This window comes from Anolis carolinensis, chromosome 1 (assembly GCF_035594765.1).
Source record: "Anolis carolinensis isolate JA03-04 chromosome 1, rAnoCar3.1.pri, whole genome shotgun sequence".
NCBI classification, from domain to species: domain Eukaryota; kingdom Metazoa; phylum Chordata; class Lepidosauria; order Squamata; family Dactyloidae; genus Anolis; species Anolis carolinensis.
Genome location: NC_085841.1, coordinates 223945158 through 223965140, shown reverse-complemented (window position 1 = coordinate 223965140; position 19983 = coordinate 223945158). Strand labels below are relative to the sequence as shown.

At 37.6% G+C, this 19983-nt stretch overlaps 1 protein-coding gene across 43 annotated transcripts in view; it reads right to left on the bottom strand.

The window, feature by feature from the left end:
• The window catches only part of neb (nebulin), a 229122-nt gene that overhangs the window by 61069 nt on the left and 148070 nt on the right, over nt 1–19983 (bottom strand). For all 43 annotated transcript variants that reach the window (XM_062965858.1, XM_062965887.1, XM_062965945.1 and 40 more), the window contains 14 exons: nt 19649–19756; nt 19170–19274; nt 18941–19045; nt 16557–16655; nt 16257–16367; nt 15119–15223; nt 12076–12180; nt 11377–11481; nt 9701–9805; nt 9013–9117; nt 7909–8013; nt 6137–6241; nt 3853–3957; nt 168–272 (listed from right to left, as the gene is read on the bottom strand). In XM_062965858.1, coding sequence (XP_062821928.1) covers nt 168–272; nt 3853–3957; nt 6137–6241; nt 7909–8013; nt 9013–9117; nt 9701–9805; nt 11377–11481; nt 12076–12180; nt 15119–15223; nt 16257–16367; nt 16557–16655; nt 18941–19045; nt 19170–19274; nt 19649–19756 — 1473 coding nt within the window. The remainder of the gene's footprint in view (nt 1–167; nt 273–3852; nt 3958–6136; nt 6242–7908; nt 8014–9012; nt 9118–9700; nt 9806–11376; nt 11482–12075; nt 12181–15118; nt 15224–16256; nt 16368–16556; nt 16656–18940; nt 19046–19169; nt 19275–19648; nt 19757–19983) is intronic.

Sequence of the window (19983 nt, the reverse complement as noted above, 5' to 3'; positions counted from 1 at the left end):
ATCCTGTGTTACTAGAAAGCAAATTCCATTTAAAACCATGGGTCTTAATCAGAGTAAAAATATATAGGATGCAATGTTAGAAGCTTTTTATTAAAAAAAAGATGTCAATTCATTGATTAGTCCAAAAAGATACTTAGTATCATGTTTTTTGCAATTTCGACACTTACATCACTGATTTGCTTGTTGACCTTGGTGGTTCTCAGATGTTCTGGCGTATCCACAATACTTGTAAACTTGTCCTTCTGCTTTTCGTACAGCCTTTTGTATTTGTACTGTTGAAAGAGAGAGGAGAAAATGAACAACTCACAGTGAATGGCGTGGATTGGCACCCACAGATACACACCTTTTACGAAGTGAGCCAGTATTAGCCTGCTTCCCTGTTGTCAACAGCTGTCACAAGTCAGCCGAAACTGTGTATGTGGGGAGTCAAGCCCACACAACGGAAGTGCCAGTTAAGTTGCTTTTTGTTGACTTCAAAGTAAGCCATTGAGGTGTAACGGACAACGTGCTGGACCTGGGCGGGTGAGCTTCAGTTCAAACCACCCCTCAGCCACGTAACTCCAGGGGTGGTTTGTTGAGAGTCATCATCTCTAACCTTTTCCCACACTCTCGATGCAAAGATAAAAATGGGATAAGCCCACATATCCGTCCCTGGGCAGGATATGACTGTGATAAATAAAGCAACTAAACTAGCAGGACTTGACACACAAGGATAAAACCCCAAACTTTCTAGTTGCACTGGAAGTCAAGGGACCTACTGAAATGAATAAGAACAGTAGGTAAGTAACAACTTTTAGAACGTATTTGATATGATATTTTTAGTCAGCTATTAAAATGAAGGAGGTTGGGTCAGCTTTTGATTAAGGCTGTTGTCCCATACAATTACAATTTCAGTTCATTCATACTTGTGGTTATTATGTTAACATTCCTTAATTGTGCACCCAATCAATATTTTATTGTAGTATAAATGGGAAATCAGTTCATGATTGTACTGATGATTTTTTCCCAAAAATATTACATTTTAAATAAAGACCTGTGTCAAGTCCAAGAAGCAGGCTCCAAAATTCAAAACTGGTCTTAGAACAAGATATTTTTGTTTTATTCTTAAAGCATGCAAACAAATAAAAAAACAATACAGAGCATGCATGAAGACAACAATGACATTACACTTGGTGAATGACAACATGCACAAAATGATGACAAGGCTATTCTAAAGAAGGGCTTGGCTGTCAAAACAAGAGCGACAGAGCACTTGTGCTAGATAGAGTGTATAGGGAACCAGTTATTCAAAGAGTAATATCTGGATGTTTAGTGTTTTGGCTGACTTACATGCTAAACCTGAAGATGCTTAAATGAAAACAAACACTACTGATTCTAATGCAAGCTATTTTTTTAATGAATGTTCTAGTCATTCTATCTAATGATCTTTTCAAATCAATAGAGTGTGTGTGTGTGCCTTCAAGTCGCATGTCGATCTATGGTGAGCCCATGAATTTAATAGGGTTTTCTCAGGCAAGGAGTACTCTGTGATAATTTTCCTACCTTATCAGATGAACCAACTATAGTCGTAGCTTCCCATTATGAAAGTGATGTTGGAGAGCTGTGAATAAATTCTTTTAAGTTCCACTTTCAAGGAACTTAATGTGCATGTCAGGGGGTTGGACTGGTTCGGCCTTGTGGTCTCTCCCAACTCTATGATTCTACTGATACTTTGCTTTAAACCACTGTTTTAATTCTACAAACAGTTTAGCAATGTTTTAGTCTGAATTTTTGTATGCTTTTAGCATGTGTACTTTTATTTACATATTTTTTCTTGTGGGCTGGAAAAATTATTGCAATAGATTAATTAATGAATGTCAGACTTAATACTTCTACAACTGGTTAATGTATGCATATCTATAGAACAAGGCTGGAATTTTAGGTATAGAAGACACACAATGATGAGATGTATGCATCAGATGCAAGTAAGATGCCTCTCTACCAACTGAAAAAATATTATCTAGTATCAATCCTTCATCCTTCAAAATGGCCTGTATAAAAATACTTTAACTTGGTCTCGTGCAATTGTAGTTATGAGACAGAATTCCAAACAGACCGGCTGATGGGATATCCTTCAATGGCAATCAAGAAATACTTTATTTTTGTAAGGTAAAGGTAAAGGTTTTCCCCTGACGTTAAGTCCAGTCGTGACCGACTCTGGGGGTTGGTGCTCATCTCCATTTCTAAGCCGAAGAGCCGGCGTTGTCCGTAGATACCTCCAAGGTCATGTGGCCAGCATGACTGAATGGAGCACCGTTACCTTCCTGCCGGAGCGGTACCTATTTACCTACTCACATTTGCATGTTTTCAAACTGCTAGGTTGGCAGGAGCTGGGGCTAACAGCGGGCGCTTATTCCGCTCCCAGGATTTGAACCTGGGACCTTTCGGTCTGCAAGTTCAGCAGCTCAGCGCTTTAACACACTGCGCCACCACCAGGGGACCTATTTTATTTTTTATTATTTATTTATTTATTTATTTATTTTGTAAAGTAACAGCTAAATAAATATTACCTCTAATCAGATGTCCACAGTTATGATGGGTGATGAAACAGAATGAAATAAACTCTGGTATCTGAGTCTGGGGTACAATGTGTGCTCATGGGCTGTGTATACATATATATTGCTCCCTTGAAGGGATGGTGAAGTTAACTATTCTTCATCCATGATTCTGGGTAAAGATTGGGCCACACAGAGTTATGGGTGAAGGCCAGGTTACTTTATAGGCCCTCTAAAAGAGTATTAACATCTGTTTCTTTAGGTGGGAAAATGCAAGATGGTGTGTAGTGGGACTAAATTCTACGCATCTCCAGCCAGGTTCTTTAGAAGGCCTCCACTTTTTCCACACTCCACTTTAAAAATATTGCTGGTTGCTCTCCCTTTCCTCAGTTTTATGTGTCCCATATAACTTCATTACTGCCATTCCATAAATAACTCATTAACAGGTATCAGATGAGTCCTAATTAAGTTGTAAGTGAGCAAAGCTCCCTCTTTCTTCAGCTGTTTCCTGAGGTCTATTGACAGAGTGCAATAATGAAAAATGATCATGTGAAATGGGTATGACATAAATGCATTTTGTGGTGACGGTGGTGGTGGTGATGACGATGACGATGACAATGAGAATACATATAATGCATTACCTGGCTCAACTGATATGTGTTGTACAATGCTGTCAGCATATCTGGTCTCAGAATTTCATTGCATCCATGTTGCAGGAACAACTTGGCTCTAGACTTATATTTTCTCTGTCCATGCAAACAGCAACGAAGCACAAAAGAGACTTGTGAAGACAAGAGGGAAAGCTCTAGATCCCAGAATCATGAGATTTAGGCCTTTGGGATACTCGTGTATTCCCAGAATTGCACCAATGACAGAATCCACCATAACATTCCCTCTTCAAAAATTAGAGAAGAGGAGCATCATGGTGTCATCCTGATTCAGTCCCTCATTGCCATACCATTTTTCTTATACACAATGCAGACATAATGTGTTTTATTAATAATGACACCAGCCTCACTCATATGTGGACTGACTTTGCATTTTATATCACAACTCACTAACATTCTGGGTTTTTTAAACTGTACATTGGTGCATAGCTTATGAGAACACAGAGTACAGGTAAGCTCACTCAAAAGGCTGTTGCTTTGAGTGGCAAAGGTACAGATAGTTTTCAAGACCAAGACCAAGAAAACATTTTCAATGTCATAGTTAGAAACAATGACATTGTGGACTACAGGCATTTCAGACAGGTCAAGAAGCACATTGGAGAGTGGCAATGGCCACGATCCAGATGTTGTGGCCGAGGCTGCCACAGTACCTGACTGCTAAGTTCGCCTCCCCATTTGGCCAGCAAGGTTTTGGGATCATCCACCACAAGAGAATACTTGTCCTTCTTCTTCTCATAATCAGATTTGTACAATTTCTGCTCAGAGCAGGACATTCAACAGTAGCACATTCAAAAGTGGAAGGACAAAGATATGTTGAGATCAATACTTCAACAAAGCAAAAAAACCCTTAACTACTAGTTTAATAAATATAACATGAAAATAAATAGGCAATCTAAAAGAAAGCATAGATCAATTATTACCTTTACAGAGCAATTATATGCCTCTCTGTTCAGAAATGTACCCCTGAGTTTAAAGGGGATTATTCCCAGATAAATATGCATAAAATTGCAACATTAAAATTACACTACCAAATATCAGCCACCCTCGCATAAAACACATTTCCCCACTTATAAGGTGAGAAGGATTAATATTTTTTTAAAAATTGTGTACACAACAAAAACATCATGGTGAATTAACAAACTGGAGAGCTTTGTTATGTATAATGTTGAAATAACACTATATGAAGAGGCCACAGTTTAGCAAAAATGTAGATAAACTCCAACCCTCGACTTCAATGAGAGTAATGATTCTGATCCATTAACAGTGCTGAAATCAATAGTTTAAATCCAGTTGTCTCTCCTAACCCTATTAAACTTATTGATTCAATGGAAACTTGGCCAATTAACATGTACAGTAGAGTCTCACTTATCCAACATAAACGGGCCAGCAGAACGTTGGATAAGCAAATATGTTGGATAATAAGGAGGGATTAAGGAAAAGCCTATTACCCATCAAATTAGGTTATGATTTTACAAATTAAGCATCAAAACATCATGTTTAACAACAAATTTGACAGAAAAAGTAGTTCAATACGCAGTAATGCTATGTAGTAATTACTGTATTTACGAATTTAGCACCAAAATATCACGATGTATTGAAAACATTGACTAAAAAAATGCGTTGGATAATCCAGAATGTTGGATAAGTGAGTGTTGGATAAGTGAGACTCTACTGTATGTATTTTCACTGATTCAATAGGACTACACTACTTTGGCTATTATGCTTAAGTCCAGCTACATATAAATAAAGCATCTACAGGAAATACTGTGGCCTTAGAGGCACAAGTATGTGGCAAGAAAAAGACAATTTATTATGTTAAAATTCAGTCAACTGAAAGTCAAAATGAAATGTATATTATCCTTTATAAATAATATAATTCTGATCACTGAGTCATATATTGTTGTATATATGCAGTTCCCTTTACTGTGTGATATCAATCAGTTAACATTTAAGTAATATCTGCACTTATTTTTACATGCTGCACTGTTAAATTATCAAGCAATCTGTTAAAATAAGCCGACTTTTTGTTCAAAACTGAGCCAATGTGAACACAACAGAAAGCATAAAGGCTAGGGATTTTCCCTTTCCTCAGTATATAGACAATCCTAATTCTGCACAGTATATGTTGTAGGGTAAGCTAACTGAGAAATAGTATAGATATCTGTGCTTCTGGGGTGAAAGCAGTCTATTCTCTGGATTTCATTTTCACGCATATTCCACTAATTGAAATTTACTTCTAAGTAGACATACTTCAGACACTTTTTTCCAACTTAGTATGTCTAGGAAATTATAATTGAACCAAACTTCATAAATTCAGGTTCATGCAAGTAGACTTCCACTCATCCCTTACATGTCCCCCTTCCACATAGTAAAGGTAAAGGTAAGGGTTTCCCCTGACTTCAAGTCCAGTCGTGACCGACTCTGGGGGTTGGTGCTCATCTCCATTTCTAAGCCGAAGAGCCGGCGTTGTCCATAGACATCTCCAGGTCATGTGGCCGGCATGACTGCATGGAGTGCCCTTACCTTCCCGCCGGAGCAGTACCTATTGATCTACTCACATTGGCATGTTTTCGAACTGCTAGGTTGGCAGGAGCTGGGGCTAACAGCGGGCGCTCATTCCGCTCCCGGGATTTGAACCTGGGACCTTTCGGTCCGCAAGTTCAGCAGCTCAGCGCTTTAACACACTGTGCCACCAGGGGCCCCCTTTCCACATAGTACCCCCACCCAAATAACCTCTGGAAGTTTGGATTTTTTGGGGGGAGGAGCAGGACTGACCACAGGTAAGGTGGGTACAATGGGGTGAGGAGAACAGGGACTTCCAGAAGGAACATGGAGTCTCTGTTACTCTTATCTCTTCAACTTCCAAAAGAACCTAGAAACAATCCATTGTTCTGTGTGATAATTATCCTACATAATAATAACCATTCTACTTACCTCGTTTGCCAACTGAGTCGCATACTTAACATGCCTATTAATTGGAGTGTCTGCAACGTACTGGAACTTGGACTTCATTTTTTCAAAGGATTCCTTGTACTTACACTAGATGAAACATTTCAAAAAGAGGTTAAAATTAATAACTAGACAATGGAAATGTTAAAACATTAATCAGATGTAATTGTGTGAAATGAATACTGCAATCATGGGTTATGTAAATGAGCAGCCATTAAGGGCCCTTCCATACAGCCATACAACCCAAAATATCAAGGCAGATAATTCCCAATATCTGCTTTGAACTGGGTTATCTGAGTCCATTGAACTGAGTCAGTTCAATGTGGATTTTATACAGCTGTGTGGAAGGGGCCTTAGGGCCCTTCCAGACAGGCCCTATATCCCAGGTTTTCTGTTTATTCCAGATTATCTGGCAATGAGGACTCATATTATCCAGTTAGGCCTGTCTGGAAGAGCCCTTAGTGATTTTTACCAATGTATTGCTGTTATAAGTTTCTGAACCTGCATGACAAATGACAATGCAGTGGACGGTATGCTTTTGATGACTTCTATGGTTAGAGACCAGAGCATGCATGCAATGCGGGTGGAGCCAGGAGATATTTAATGTCTGGACACCCCATCTCATACCTCTTATTGTGAAACTAGGGCTCTAAGATGGCTCTTACAGGTCCTGTGACCTATCGGGTAGGAGATCGACTAGCCTCACACTTATGAAGTTCTGTGACTTGAATGGGAATGCCCTGGGTTTACTTTCTGGCTGGGGAGAAACACAACTATTGCATTGCCTTCAAGGGCAAAGTGTTTTGGCCAAGGCTAAGAAGGTAGCCTAGAGTAAATATATGCCCTCCACTCAACCTGCAGCAGATTTCTCCCCCTTCTTGCTCCTTACTACATTCAAATTTAACTGAAATAGTTTCTAGGTCAAACAAAATGGCCCTTATTTAACCCAACTTCATGTGTCTGGTTTCCTGACCATCAAACTACATTTATTAGCCATTTATTGACTTGGATGGCCCTTTACCATGCAACATTCTAGGAATAGATTAAAGCACTACACAATGACAAAACATTAGCAATGCACTCCTGATCATGTTTATCCAGAAGTTTTAGAGTAAACCATGAAATGCATTCCCAGTACTGAAGCATATGGTTGCAGACAGTGTGCAAGATGCAACTTCACAGTTCACAGGCATTAACAGATTTAAGTGCAAAAGAAATGCATTTCTAAAAGGCTATATAATAACTAATGAACATGGTGTTTTTAAAAATAAAGGGCCTGTGTGAGTGCTAATAGGAACATAATTTCCTGGCAATTCCATCTTTGGGCATATTTTTAGAAGCAGGTCTGTTGACAGTATAAAATACTAAAGCAGTGGTTCTCAACCTGTGGGCCCCCAGAATGTTTTCACCTTCAACTCCCAGAAATCCTAACAGCTGGTAAACTGGCTGGGATTTCTGGGAGTTGTAGGCCAAAACACCTGGGGATCCACAGGTTGGGAACCACTGTTCTAAGGTATGTTCCTAGAACGTTGCATGGCTAAATTGTTTAAGATCTTGAAAACTGTTACACAGTCATTGATACATCTTCAGGGGGGGGTTTCTCTGAGCATAAAATAATTGAGAAGATGAACTGATTTCTAAGAACTTTTTTATTCTGCATGCAGTGTGTTTTTCCTAGAAAATACCTAATCTGTTTAATCCAATCTGTGCATGTAGAAGATTGCCCCCTTTGAGCTCTTGAGAAGAAACATACATACCGGGCTGTATAGTGTTTTATTCTTTCCTGCAAGAAGAAGATCAGGAGTATCCCATGCATAACAACCAATGCCTCTGAGCCATGTTAAGTCGTCCTTATATTTCACCTATAAAGATAAAATAGAAAAAAGAACATTTAAAGTGTTTGAAAGCTTCAGGTAGATGAGCCTGGGGCTGAGTTTCCAAATCAGTTTTTCCAAATCAGTCTCTTTTTGGTACAACTCACAATGGTAGGAGATACTAGGAGTTGTAGTCCAAAGAAACAAGCTCTGAAACTCACGCCTGTAATCTATATACGTAGTTTACTGCAGTAACCACTACAGAGAATATTAACTGAAATACAGTAGAGTCTCACTTATCCAAGCTAAACGGCCCGGCAGAAGCTTGGATAATAAGGAGGGATTAAGGAAAAGCCTATTAAACATCAAATTAGGTTATGATTTTACAAATTAAGCACCAAAACATCATGTTATACAACAAATTTGACAAAAAAAGTAGTTCAATACGCAGTAATGTTATGTTGTAATTACTGTATTTACGAATTTAGCACCAAAATATCACAATATATTGAAAACATTGACTACAAAAATGGCTTGGATAATCCAGAAGATTGGATAAACGAGGCTTGGATAAGTGAGACTCTACTGTATCTACTTTACAAATACATTTCAAATGACTACAAATAATATTGTTACACTTAGAGGGAAGAAATATACATTTCTTTACAAATAATAACAGTAATAATATGGATCAGTTTGGAATATTTGTGGCATTAAATTATTCCATTTTTATTACCTAAAGCAATAAATTTTAAAACATATAAGCATCCCTAAAGGGAAAAAATATTTTAAAAGTTTAGAAAAAGAAAGCAGTTTTATTCCCACTGGCGGTCCCATATGACTTGACTTCCCATGTGTCTTGAATGGTGATGAGATTCCTCTAAAAGCTTTTCCCAAAGGACAAAATCATATTGGCGGAAGAAAAATTTCACTCTCTATTTGAACACATCTCAACTATTCCTGATTCCCTCAAATGACACACTGCATTCTGTTTTGGGAAGCTTGTCAGTATATGGTATTCCTGTGTCAAGATCCATTCACACTCACATCACTGACTGCATCTGTGACTGCACGATGATGGAAGTGGTCCGGCCAGTCAGGGATAGATCTCCAGATTCCAAGTTGACTAATGTACTTTTCTTTGTATTTTACCTACAGAAAAAAATATTTTAAAAACTGATTAAAACTGCATGAAATGAATGCAAAGTAGAACATATTCCACACGCTTACTAAGACATCTCACTTAGTTAAAGGGAACTTCCTCCCTGGTAAATGGATTTGGAATTACAACTTGTGTGCTATTTTTAATGAAGATATTCTGACTCTCCTGTGCCAGTGTACCTAGGTAATAGAGCTAGGTGAGCAGAAATAAGAGAAATGGGTAAATGCAGAAGCCTACATAGAGTGAAGAGAAAAATAAATCCTATAAAAGTGAAAAAGGGAAGCCAAATTATAGATGTGCAGACTGAACGAGAATTAAGGGAACTTTTACATAGGTAAAAGGAGATTATAGTGTGGTAGGCCCAGAATTATGTTAAGGTCATTTTTGCTTTCAATCTGGGAATGGCAGGAGGGAGATAATCATGTTGATTTGAGTTCTGGGCAGCACAGCTTACTTATGGTAAGAGAACATTAAGAAAGCCTAAATATAAATAAAGAAGCAGCAACCATACTATGTCTATATTGTATTTTATAGTTACAAGGGACAGGTGCTTCCAGGAAGTTGTATACATACTTTGCTGATATCGTCGGTAACTTTGCGATGATACACAATATCCAGGGCATCTTTCACTGTGTGGTATTTACCCTTTGCTTTTTCAAAGGTTTCCTTGTAGCGCAGCTGATAAAAAAAGAAAGTGAGTAGGAAGATGTCAGCTTCAAAATATCATATATATATATCATTAGGGTAAAGGTAAAAGTCTAGTCTAGTCGTGTCTGACTCTGGGGGTTGGTGCTTGTCTCCATTTCTAAGCTGAAGAGCCGGCATTGTCCATAGACACCTCCAAGGTCATGTGGCTGGCATGACTGCATGGAGCTCTGTTACCTTCCTGCCGGAGCGGTACCTATTGATCCACTCACATTTGCATGTTTTCGAATTGCTAGGTTGGCAGAAGCTGGGGCTAATAGCGGGAGCTCACTTCGCTCCCCAGATTCGAACTGCTGACCTTTTGGTCAGCAAGTTCAGTAGCTCAGCAGTTTAACTCACTGTGCCACTGGGGGCCTTTACAACTACTGAACTATTTCCACCTATTTGGTTCCATTGCTGTAAATGACTGATGTGTAGATGATAATCAAATAGGCAGGCAGGATGGTAGACAGAGATCTCAGTACAAGTTAAATAACAAATCCTTCTACTACTACTACTACTACTAATAATAATAATAATAATAATAATAATAATAATAATTTTATTCTTATATCCCGCCCCATCTCCCCAGAGGGACTCGGGGCGGCTTACATGGGGCCATGCCCAGACATGACAGCACTACTACTTATTTACATTCAGACACTCTGTAATCCTAATTTTCCACATAGCTTCCCATATAGCATGACAATCTCCAAACATGTAATTCTCCCCATCCATGCAAGCAGTGCTTTATTTGATAAAGGCAGACAAAGATATATTGCCACCTGTGTCAAAGGACAGGATGAAAATGAAGAAGATGATCATCAGCACAATCATCATGATTTCATTCATTTATATCCCTCCTTTTCCCCAATATTGGGGCTCACAAACACAAACTTTCCATTCAACATATAGAAGCTGACCAGATTGGTTCCAAATCTTTTTACTTCAACAGATAAAAGTGCTTCATCCTGTACCATACACAGCTCAGTCCTCCGACACATTGCCACTATGACCTCCTCCCAGTTTACTGGGTTGTTGTTAGTTTTCTGAGCTGTATGGCCATGTTCCAGAAGCATTCTCTCCTGACATTTCATCTACATCTGTGGCAGGCATCCTGAGGATTCCGGCCATGAAAGCCTTTGACAACAAACTTTAATTTTAGTTGACTGCCTCACTCTGCTTAATGATAGAACTGGTCCTTTTTAAAGATTGATATTTTCTATGACTTTTGTTTTTGTTTATTGGCACTGGGGGCTCTGAGAAGGTCCAAAGGGCTGAACATACTTTGCAGACTACGTACTCCACCTACCCCTGTTCTGAAAGTACAGACTTTCTCTTTTCTCGTTCCCTTTTAAAAACAAACTCCAGGTTACTATCATAACCCATATGTTGCTAAAGGAATCAAATAGGGCATACTTGAAATAAAGGAAATTTTACAGTTTTAGGCAGAACTAAACTTTCACGTTGAGTTTAGAGAGGATCACCAAATCCTTCCCTAGCCCAGGCTGTACACATTGTGCTCCATAAACAACAAATATCATTTTTTTTCATCAGATACTTACATCACTGGCATTCAAGTAGGATTTCTTAGCCATGACGAGGAATGGTGTATCAGGAATAGTTACATACTTGTGCTTCAGCTTGTTGTACTGGGCTTTGTATTTTTTCTAAATTCAGTAGAGAAAAGAGAGGAAATACTTGAGTTCACACCACAACAAGAACATTGTAAAACCTGACACTTAATTTATTACTTTTTTATTTACTGCATTTATATCCTACCCTTCTCACCCCGAAGGGAACTCAGAGCGGCCTTACAGATAGGCAGCAATTCGATGCCATAAATATGCATACCATAAAATATACAGTTTCATTAAAACCAAAGACATCAATTTAAAACCCATTATTAAAATCATGCTATCCCAAATCATGATCCAAAGCCGTTCCATTTGTCATTTCACTATTCCTTATTCTCTTATTGCACTAAAACTTGCTTTCCAAATGCTTGGTCCCATAACCACATTTTTACTTTCTTCTTGAAGGTCAGGAGGAAGGAGGCTGCTTTAATTTTGCTAGAGAGCAAGTTCTAAATGATGTAAGAATATTAAACCACAGTCGCAAAAGCCACAATAAATAGATAAAGGCTTGAGAATGCTTCATATTATCGTGGTTACAAAAGCCCCAAATTTGTACTTTTCTATAGAAATTAGACAAATAACTCATTAAGAACACTACTGAATTTTTAGAAAGATGGCTTGTCTTACCTCACTGGCAAAGTCCTTCACATGCTTTGCAAGTTGCAAGGCGGTTGTTTGATTTCCAGCATGGTGATGAGGTCTTTCCTTGGTAGCAAGTTCAATATACAAGTACTGTAGAAAAGGACACAAAAGAAAACACTGTGTTTCATACATGTCAAAGACCTTATAGTAAATTCGTCATAATTTCCCATCTCCTTTTTTCATACAGAATTAAATGATATGCCATTGGCTTATATACCTCAATAGATCTACTCCAACTTTGCACACTGATCTAAGAGTACAGTGGAGTCTCACTTATCCAACACTTGCTTATCCAATGTTATGGATTATCCAACGCATTTTTGTAGTCAATGTTTTCAATACATCATGATATTTTGGTGCTAAATTCGTAAATACAGTAATTACTACATAACATTACTGCTCATTGAACTACTTTTTCTGTCAAATTTGTTGTATAACATGATGTTTTGGTGCTTAATTTGTAAAATCATAACCTAATTTGATGTTTAATAGGCTTTTCCTTAATGCCTCCAACATATTCGCTTATCCAACATTCTGCCGGCCCGTTTATGTTGGATAAGTGAGACTCTACTGTATTTTATTAACCGTCTTAGCTGAGAGATTTTAATAGTTGATTCTAGAGGTTGAACATGGGCTTTCAATATGCAGAGAAAGTTTTTTGCCATTAAAATATGGCTCCTATAATTTAATTGCAGGGATAACAACCAAATGTAGTAAATGTTAAAATGAAACAGAACCTCTGCCTATAAGTAGTAAGGTAAAGGTAAATGTTTTCCCCTGACATTAAGTCTAATTGTGTCCGACTCTGGGGGTTGGTGTTCATCTCCATTTCTAAGCTGAAGCACTGGCGTTGTCCATAGATACCTCCAAGGTCATATGGCCGGCATGACTGCATAGAGCGACGTTACCTTTCCACTGGAGCAGTACCTATTGATCTACTCACATTTGCATGTTTAAGTAGTAACATGCATCCAAATGATTATCAGACTACTGCATGCTTGCTTTGTTTCATGACATGACAGGAGAACACTTTCCACTCATATTACAGATTGTAATGGGGCTTAAGGAAGAACCATACTCTCTTAAGTCCCAGGCTATGATTAAAATAACTAATCCTGGTTTAAGGTTCTATATATATTTGAGAATACAAAAAGTCAATTCAAATACAGAGCATTGGAATACAAACTAAATTCTTGAAGGTGGAAGAGAACCTGAAAGTTTCAGTATGTGGCAAATTCTTCTTCAGATTTTTTAAGCTACTTTGGTACAATGAGAGGAAGACTGGATAGTTCAGATTTACAGACATTCTGTGGAATTAAAAATGGAAGTTTATATGTATCTTGATTTTCTATCTGTTCTCGTTAAAATAGCTTTAATGAATAAGCATTCATTAAAGATATGAAGCCAATATTATGACAAATTGCACATTGTATTAGCAGGTACATTTTTCTGTGCATCAATTTTGTCAGTTTTCTGCATGCCACACACACACACAAACACACACACACACACATATATATATGAGTGTGTGTGTATTAGAGATGTGTGAGTGAAATTTTTCTTTTGTTTCCTTTGTGCCATCATTTTGTTTCGACCATTCATCTACACGAAACGAATGATGACATTTTTGTAGGAAATGAGAGGCGACAAGAAAATAAAAGCCGTGCTTGCTTTCATTTTCCTTTCATTTTGGCCCCATAACAATTAGCAGGTACTGACAGGGTGATCCTTTCCCATTGCAGCTGATGTGTACCAATGGGTGTTAATAATAATATTAATATAAATAACGATAGTTACTTTGGCACCCTAAGCTGAGTCTGGGAGAGCAGTGCCTCACAATTACATCCAATATGTCTTAATGGGTCTTGATGATAATATGTATATTAATATTAAGTACAGCAGTTATTCTGGTACCCTAAGCCAAGTCTGGGAGAGCAGTGCCTCCTAATTACATCCAATGTGTATCAATGGGTTTTGAAAATAATAATAATAATAATAATAATAATAATAATAATAACAACAACAACAATAGTACTTTGGGGAAGACCCAAATGTTTTAAAAGTTGGTGGGCTAAAAGGGGTTGAAATGCCCTCCATGTGTGGTGATTTTCACCCCTCTAGCCCAAAAACCGCGCTTGGGGGGGGGGGGGGGCTCCCATTGCAGCCAATGGTCCAAAAAGTTTCAGTTTTTTTTAGACAGACAAAAATTTGTGTCATTCGTGCCCATTTTCATTAGCAGGACACGAATATGAAAATGAGATGACACAAATGAAACTACACAAAATGAACAGCAATTCTATACGAATGCACACCATATGATTATTATTAACTTCATTTTTATCCCGCTCTTCTCACCCTGCAGGGGACTCAGAGCGGCGTACAACATACATTTAAGCAAAAATTCATTGCCTCATTATACAAAGCAAATAAAACATAACATAAAATCAATAGAAACAATCAACATATAAATACAATCTAAAACCATTAACATTAAGATATTAAAACATAAAACAGCATCTAGATACACCCTACTAGCCGCCTCCACCCCCTTCCTCCCCTCCCCTCCCCTCACGTCATGATCTTAAGGTCTTCTTCAGCTCTCTTGGATGGTGCTGGATACATGGTATTCTAATCATATTAGATAATACTGCAAGACCAGGGCTCAAATCCCACTCAACCAGGAAAAACTTGGTTATGTCACACACTCTGAGCCTCAGAGGGAGGCAAATTCAAACCACCTCTGACCAACCCTTCCAAGTAAACCCCATGGTAGGGTTGGTTTAGGCTGCAGGCTTGCACAAACTATGGCCCTCCAGATGATTGATATATATATATATATATATATATATATATATATATATATATATATATACACACACACACACACACACACACACACACACATACATACATACACACACACACACACACACATTAACTGGAAACAAGTTAGAAAGCATAATAGATAACTGAATGAGAATTCAATACATACCTATCCATTTATTTTTTGTAAATAAAGGGTTCTTACCTTACTCTGCAGTTTCTGTCCTCTCTTGGCCCTTTCAAAATCTGGTGTATCAAGGATAGAAGTGTACTTTGTCTTTTGCTCTTTGCCTGCAGCTCTGTAAACAAGCTGGAAGGAGACACACAACAGGGCAGGTATGACTTTCATAACAAAATTTGCCAGCAATGTTACAAATACATTAGAAGAAGCAAATGTAAAATAGCTAACGAACTGCCAATAAACAAAATCACCTTTGATATAGTTGACTGAGAGTCAATCTCCAACATCACGTATTGATCTAACTGCCATCACACCCCACTGAGAGCCAGTATAATAATACTAGCTGTGCTCGGCCACACGTTGCTGTGGCGAAGTATGGTGATATGGGAAATAAAGTATTGAGGAATTGGTGGTTATTAAGGTAAAGGGTAAAGGTTTTCCCCTGACATTAAGTCCATTATAAATGGGTTATATAGCTGTGTGGATGGGCCTTGAGTCTACACTGCCATATTATCCAGTTAAAATCAGATAATCTGTATTTTATAGGCAGTGTGGAAGAGGCCTAAGTGAGGCCTAACTCTGCCTGTCCCCTGGGCTGAGTGGGTTGCTAGGAGACCAAGTGGGCGGAGCTTAGCCTTCTAACTGGCAGCAATTGGATAAAAACAATTATTCCTCTCCCTCTAATTAGGACTTTATTTTTCTTTTCTTTTTGTTGTATGAACGTAGAGGCATGGATGAGGGGTTGTGCTGCCAAGTTTAGTGTTTCTGGGATGTGTAGTTTTGTTGTTTTGTCCTAGGCTGAAATTTCATTACCCTTTTATATATATAGATGATTAGAATGCTTGGGTCTTGGTACCTGATTCTTCATAATTCTCTGAAAAACCTAAGCTTGTTACATATAGGTAATATGATAAAAACAGACAACTACATTCTAAGAGTGGGTTGTGATGGTAAACCAGTCTAACTTTTTAAAAATGCCTATAAAGTTTACCTATAAAGACAAAAACCTTCCTTAGGGTACCCCTTTTCTCATCCAAGCTGTGGCAAATAGCTTTAAAACCATGCATTGAAGGTGAGATAGATAATTAAAAATTAATATTCCAATTCCCTTTCACTTCAAATGTTTTATATTGCAGTCAGATTTGAAAAATATACTACTCACTTCACTCAAATGGGTCTTTAGCTCCTGGATGGTCCTGTACACAGGAGTGTCCAGAACCACACGATATTTGTCTAGCGTCTTCTTTGCAGATTCAGAATAGACATAATTAGACTGAAAAAATGAAAGCACTTGTGTCAAACATAACATGCAATCTCCATTATCCCCAACAGCATAATGATAATGTGAAACACAACAAAGAAAACTAATTGAAAATGAATAAAAACAGTACAAATTGCACTATTTTACATTCTAAAATATGCAAGAAATCATTCAACGCAAATGATGGGTTAAAACACATACCCAGAGCTTGCGTAAATGTCGAGCACGGACCATGTCAGGAGTATCATACAGGAGGCATCCCAGGCCTCTCAGCCACTGTAGATCACCTTTATATTTCACCTGTCAAACAACAATAGGCATTTCATATAGATCTTCTACAATAAATGTACTAGAGAAAGCAACAATTACATCATGCCTTAGAATCATAGGGTTTTGAATTGGAAATTTAATAATAATAATAATAATAATAATAATAATAATAATAATAATAAGTTTATTTATATCCCGCCTCCATCTCCCCCGAAGGGGACTCAGGGTGGCTTACAGCACAATCGGATACAAAACAATACAAAATAAAATATGAAACATCAGAAAACAAAACCAATAATTATATATACACAGCAACCGAAAAAGAAAAAAAAACACAACACGGTATTAAAACATCGAATTAAAAACAATGAGGTTGCAATAGTGGATAAGCAAGGTGCACATTATAAGTTACAGATTTTTTAAATAAAGTGCAAGAGATTCATTCAAGGTCACATTGGATAGGGAGGAGCCCTGAATTAATAACAAGTAATCAGGAAAAGAGCGACCAGTACAAAAGGTCGAGGAGTATAGTTGTAATTATGATGAGAATAGGCGATCTTAACCAAAGGCCTGGGTGAAAAGCCAGGTTTAAATTATACAATTATAATTATATATAGTAAAGGTTTTCCCTTGATATTAAGTCTAGTCGTGTCCAACTCTGGGGATTGGTGCTCATCTCAATTTCTAAGCCAAAGAGCCGGCATTGTCCGTAGACACCTCCTAGGTCATGTGGCCGGTATGACTGCATGGAGCAGACATACCGGCCTATTGATCTACTCACATTTGCATGTTTTCAAACTGCTAGGTTGACAGAAGCTGGGACTAATAGCGGGAGCTCACTCTGCCTCCCGGATTCAAACCGCCAACCTTTCAGTCAGCAAGTTCAGTAGTTCAGTGGTTTAATCCACCGCGCTATCGGGGGCTCATAATTATATAATATGTATTTAAAAATCGGATAAATGGCAAATTAAAGATGGTAAAGAAGCTAGAATAGAGATCTATGGGAAAGGTGCTTCCAGTCTAGACAAAAAAAGAATAAAGGTAAAGGTTTTCCCTGATGTTAAGTCCAGTCGTGTCTGACTCTGGAGGTTGGTGCTCATCTCAATTTTTAAGCTGAAGAGCCAGCGTTGTCTGTAGACACCTCCAAGGTCATGTGGCCGGCATGACTGCATGGAACGCCGTTACCTTCCCACCGGAGCGGTACCTATTGATCTACTCACATTTGCATGTTTTCGAACTGCTAGGTTGGCAGAAGCTGGAGCTAACAGAGGGTGCTCACTCCGTTCCCCGGATTTGAACCTGGGACCTTTTGGTCTGCAAGTTTAGCAGCTCAGCGCTTTAACACATTGAGCCACCGGAGGTTAAAAAAAGATTACAAAGGCAGTCACATTTCACCACCATTACTGCACAGATGTGATGCAGTAAGAAAGGTTTATTCCCTTCTTCAAACACAGAGTATTAGTAAAGCCTTGTAAGACAATGCTTAGGATGTTGGTGAGGGAATTCTGGGAGATATAGTGCACAAAAGTAAACTTTCTAAGCGTTGTTGTGAGGTGTGGAAAAATATTAAAGTCACAAAATGTGACTTTCCCCCTATATGTGAGATGCAACTTACAATTTTCTTGTGCAGAAATTTAGTTTTTGACTGGATAGATTATACGGGACTATTTTAAACCAGACAAAGAAAAAAAATAAGTTAAACAATAGAAAGATCATATTTTTGACTATAACACATTTTAGTAATTAATAAAGTGCCTACAGAGATTATACAATTTTCACTTGGATTGTCCAGGCAACTCATTTGCCAGAGATCCCATAAACCCATTCACTTAAAAGACACAAATCAAAATGAATGAAACAATTTTGGAAGCATTTCATATGCTATTTTGTTACCAGAATAATGGTTTGTGTAGTCTGGTGGATTATTTACGTATATATGCTAGTGTACTCCTCTGAATAATAGTTTCTGAATCCTGCTTTTCAGGACACCAAAGGAACTATGGCTCAGAAAAGTGGATTAGAGCAATCTTACAAAGAGAACTACAAATCACAGGCTTCTATAAGATGAAACTATGGCAACTAACGTGGTATAAGAATGATATAACTATGTTGTGTTCATATGCTTAAGGACTAAGAAGGCCTAGAAATCATTAGATGTGATGCTGGTGTCCACATAAACTTTGCTTCACATTCCTAGAAACTTTATCTAGAACTCCATTACAGATTCGAAAATATTATTTAGAGTAAAAATTTAGAGTAAAATATGCATCCACTTTGTTCTAATCATGAAATCTCTTTTTCAAACAATTACTTACATCACTTGTAATTTCTCCAACGTAACGACTGTGTATTGTCTGCGGAGTATACGGCATGGAAATCTGGTGACCTTGCATCTTGAAGAAGTCGGTCCTGTAGATCAGCTATGACATAAAAATAGGAAGAGACATTAGGGTTTAGTTTAGTTTAGTTTTTTTTTAAAGAAAACATGAATAATATCAATATTACTGAAGTTTTTGCGTAATCACTGAATTTAAAAATACATACATCACTGATAGATTCCTGGTTAGTTTTCACTTGGCGAATTGCTGGAGTGTCAGGTGTGGTGTGAATCTTATCTTTATTCTTGTGGTATGCCTCCCGATACAGTCTCTGTAATGAAATATAAAGTGTTACGTATGCATTTAAGTCAAAAAGAGAAAAACATAATCCTTTCTTAAGGAAAGGAAAGGAAGAGGGCAGGTAGTTAGAAGCATCAAGAACCATAGGTTCTTTTTTTTAAGAGGAAAAGAACAAATTGTTGCTTGGTATACAAGAGAATAACTTGGGGCACTGAAGAAGACTCCACAATTAGCATAGAGAACTAGGGTTAAAATACTGACTGCTCATCAAAAGATTTTATGGCACAAGAGGTCATGACTATACTGCGAGGTCATGCAATTATTTTATTCCAACAGTTATTTTAGATAATTTTGCATAACAAGAACTAGTCAAATGACAGTTTCCATGATTTTCATTTGCCTTACCTCATTGAGAATTTTATTGACTTTCCTTGTGGTAACAAATGGAACAGCTTTGGGTCCAAAGTTGTAACCTTTAGCTTTGATATGTTCATAGACTTCTTTATATTTCAGCTGTAAAAGAAATTTTATAAAGAAGAACATTTAATGGTTTATAACAGAATCTAAAAAAATGAAAACAATGTACATGTATATCTTAACAGAACATGAAAGAATAAGCATATACTATCACTGAATATCTAAAATTTTACTTAGACACCATATTTCCTATATCCTTATACATAATATATTTCTTTTTCCTGTCATATTACCAGTTGTACTATTTCATACTTAGGTTGCAA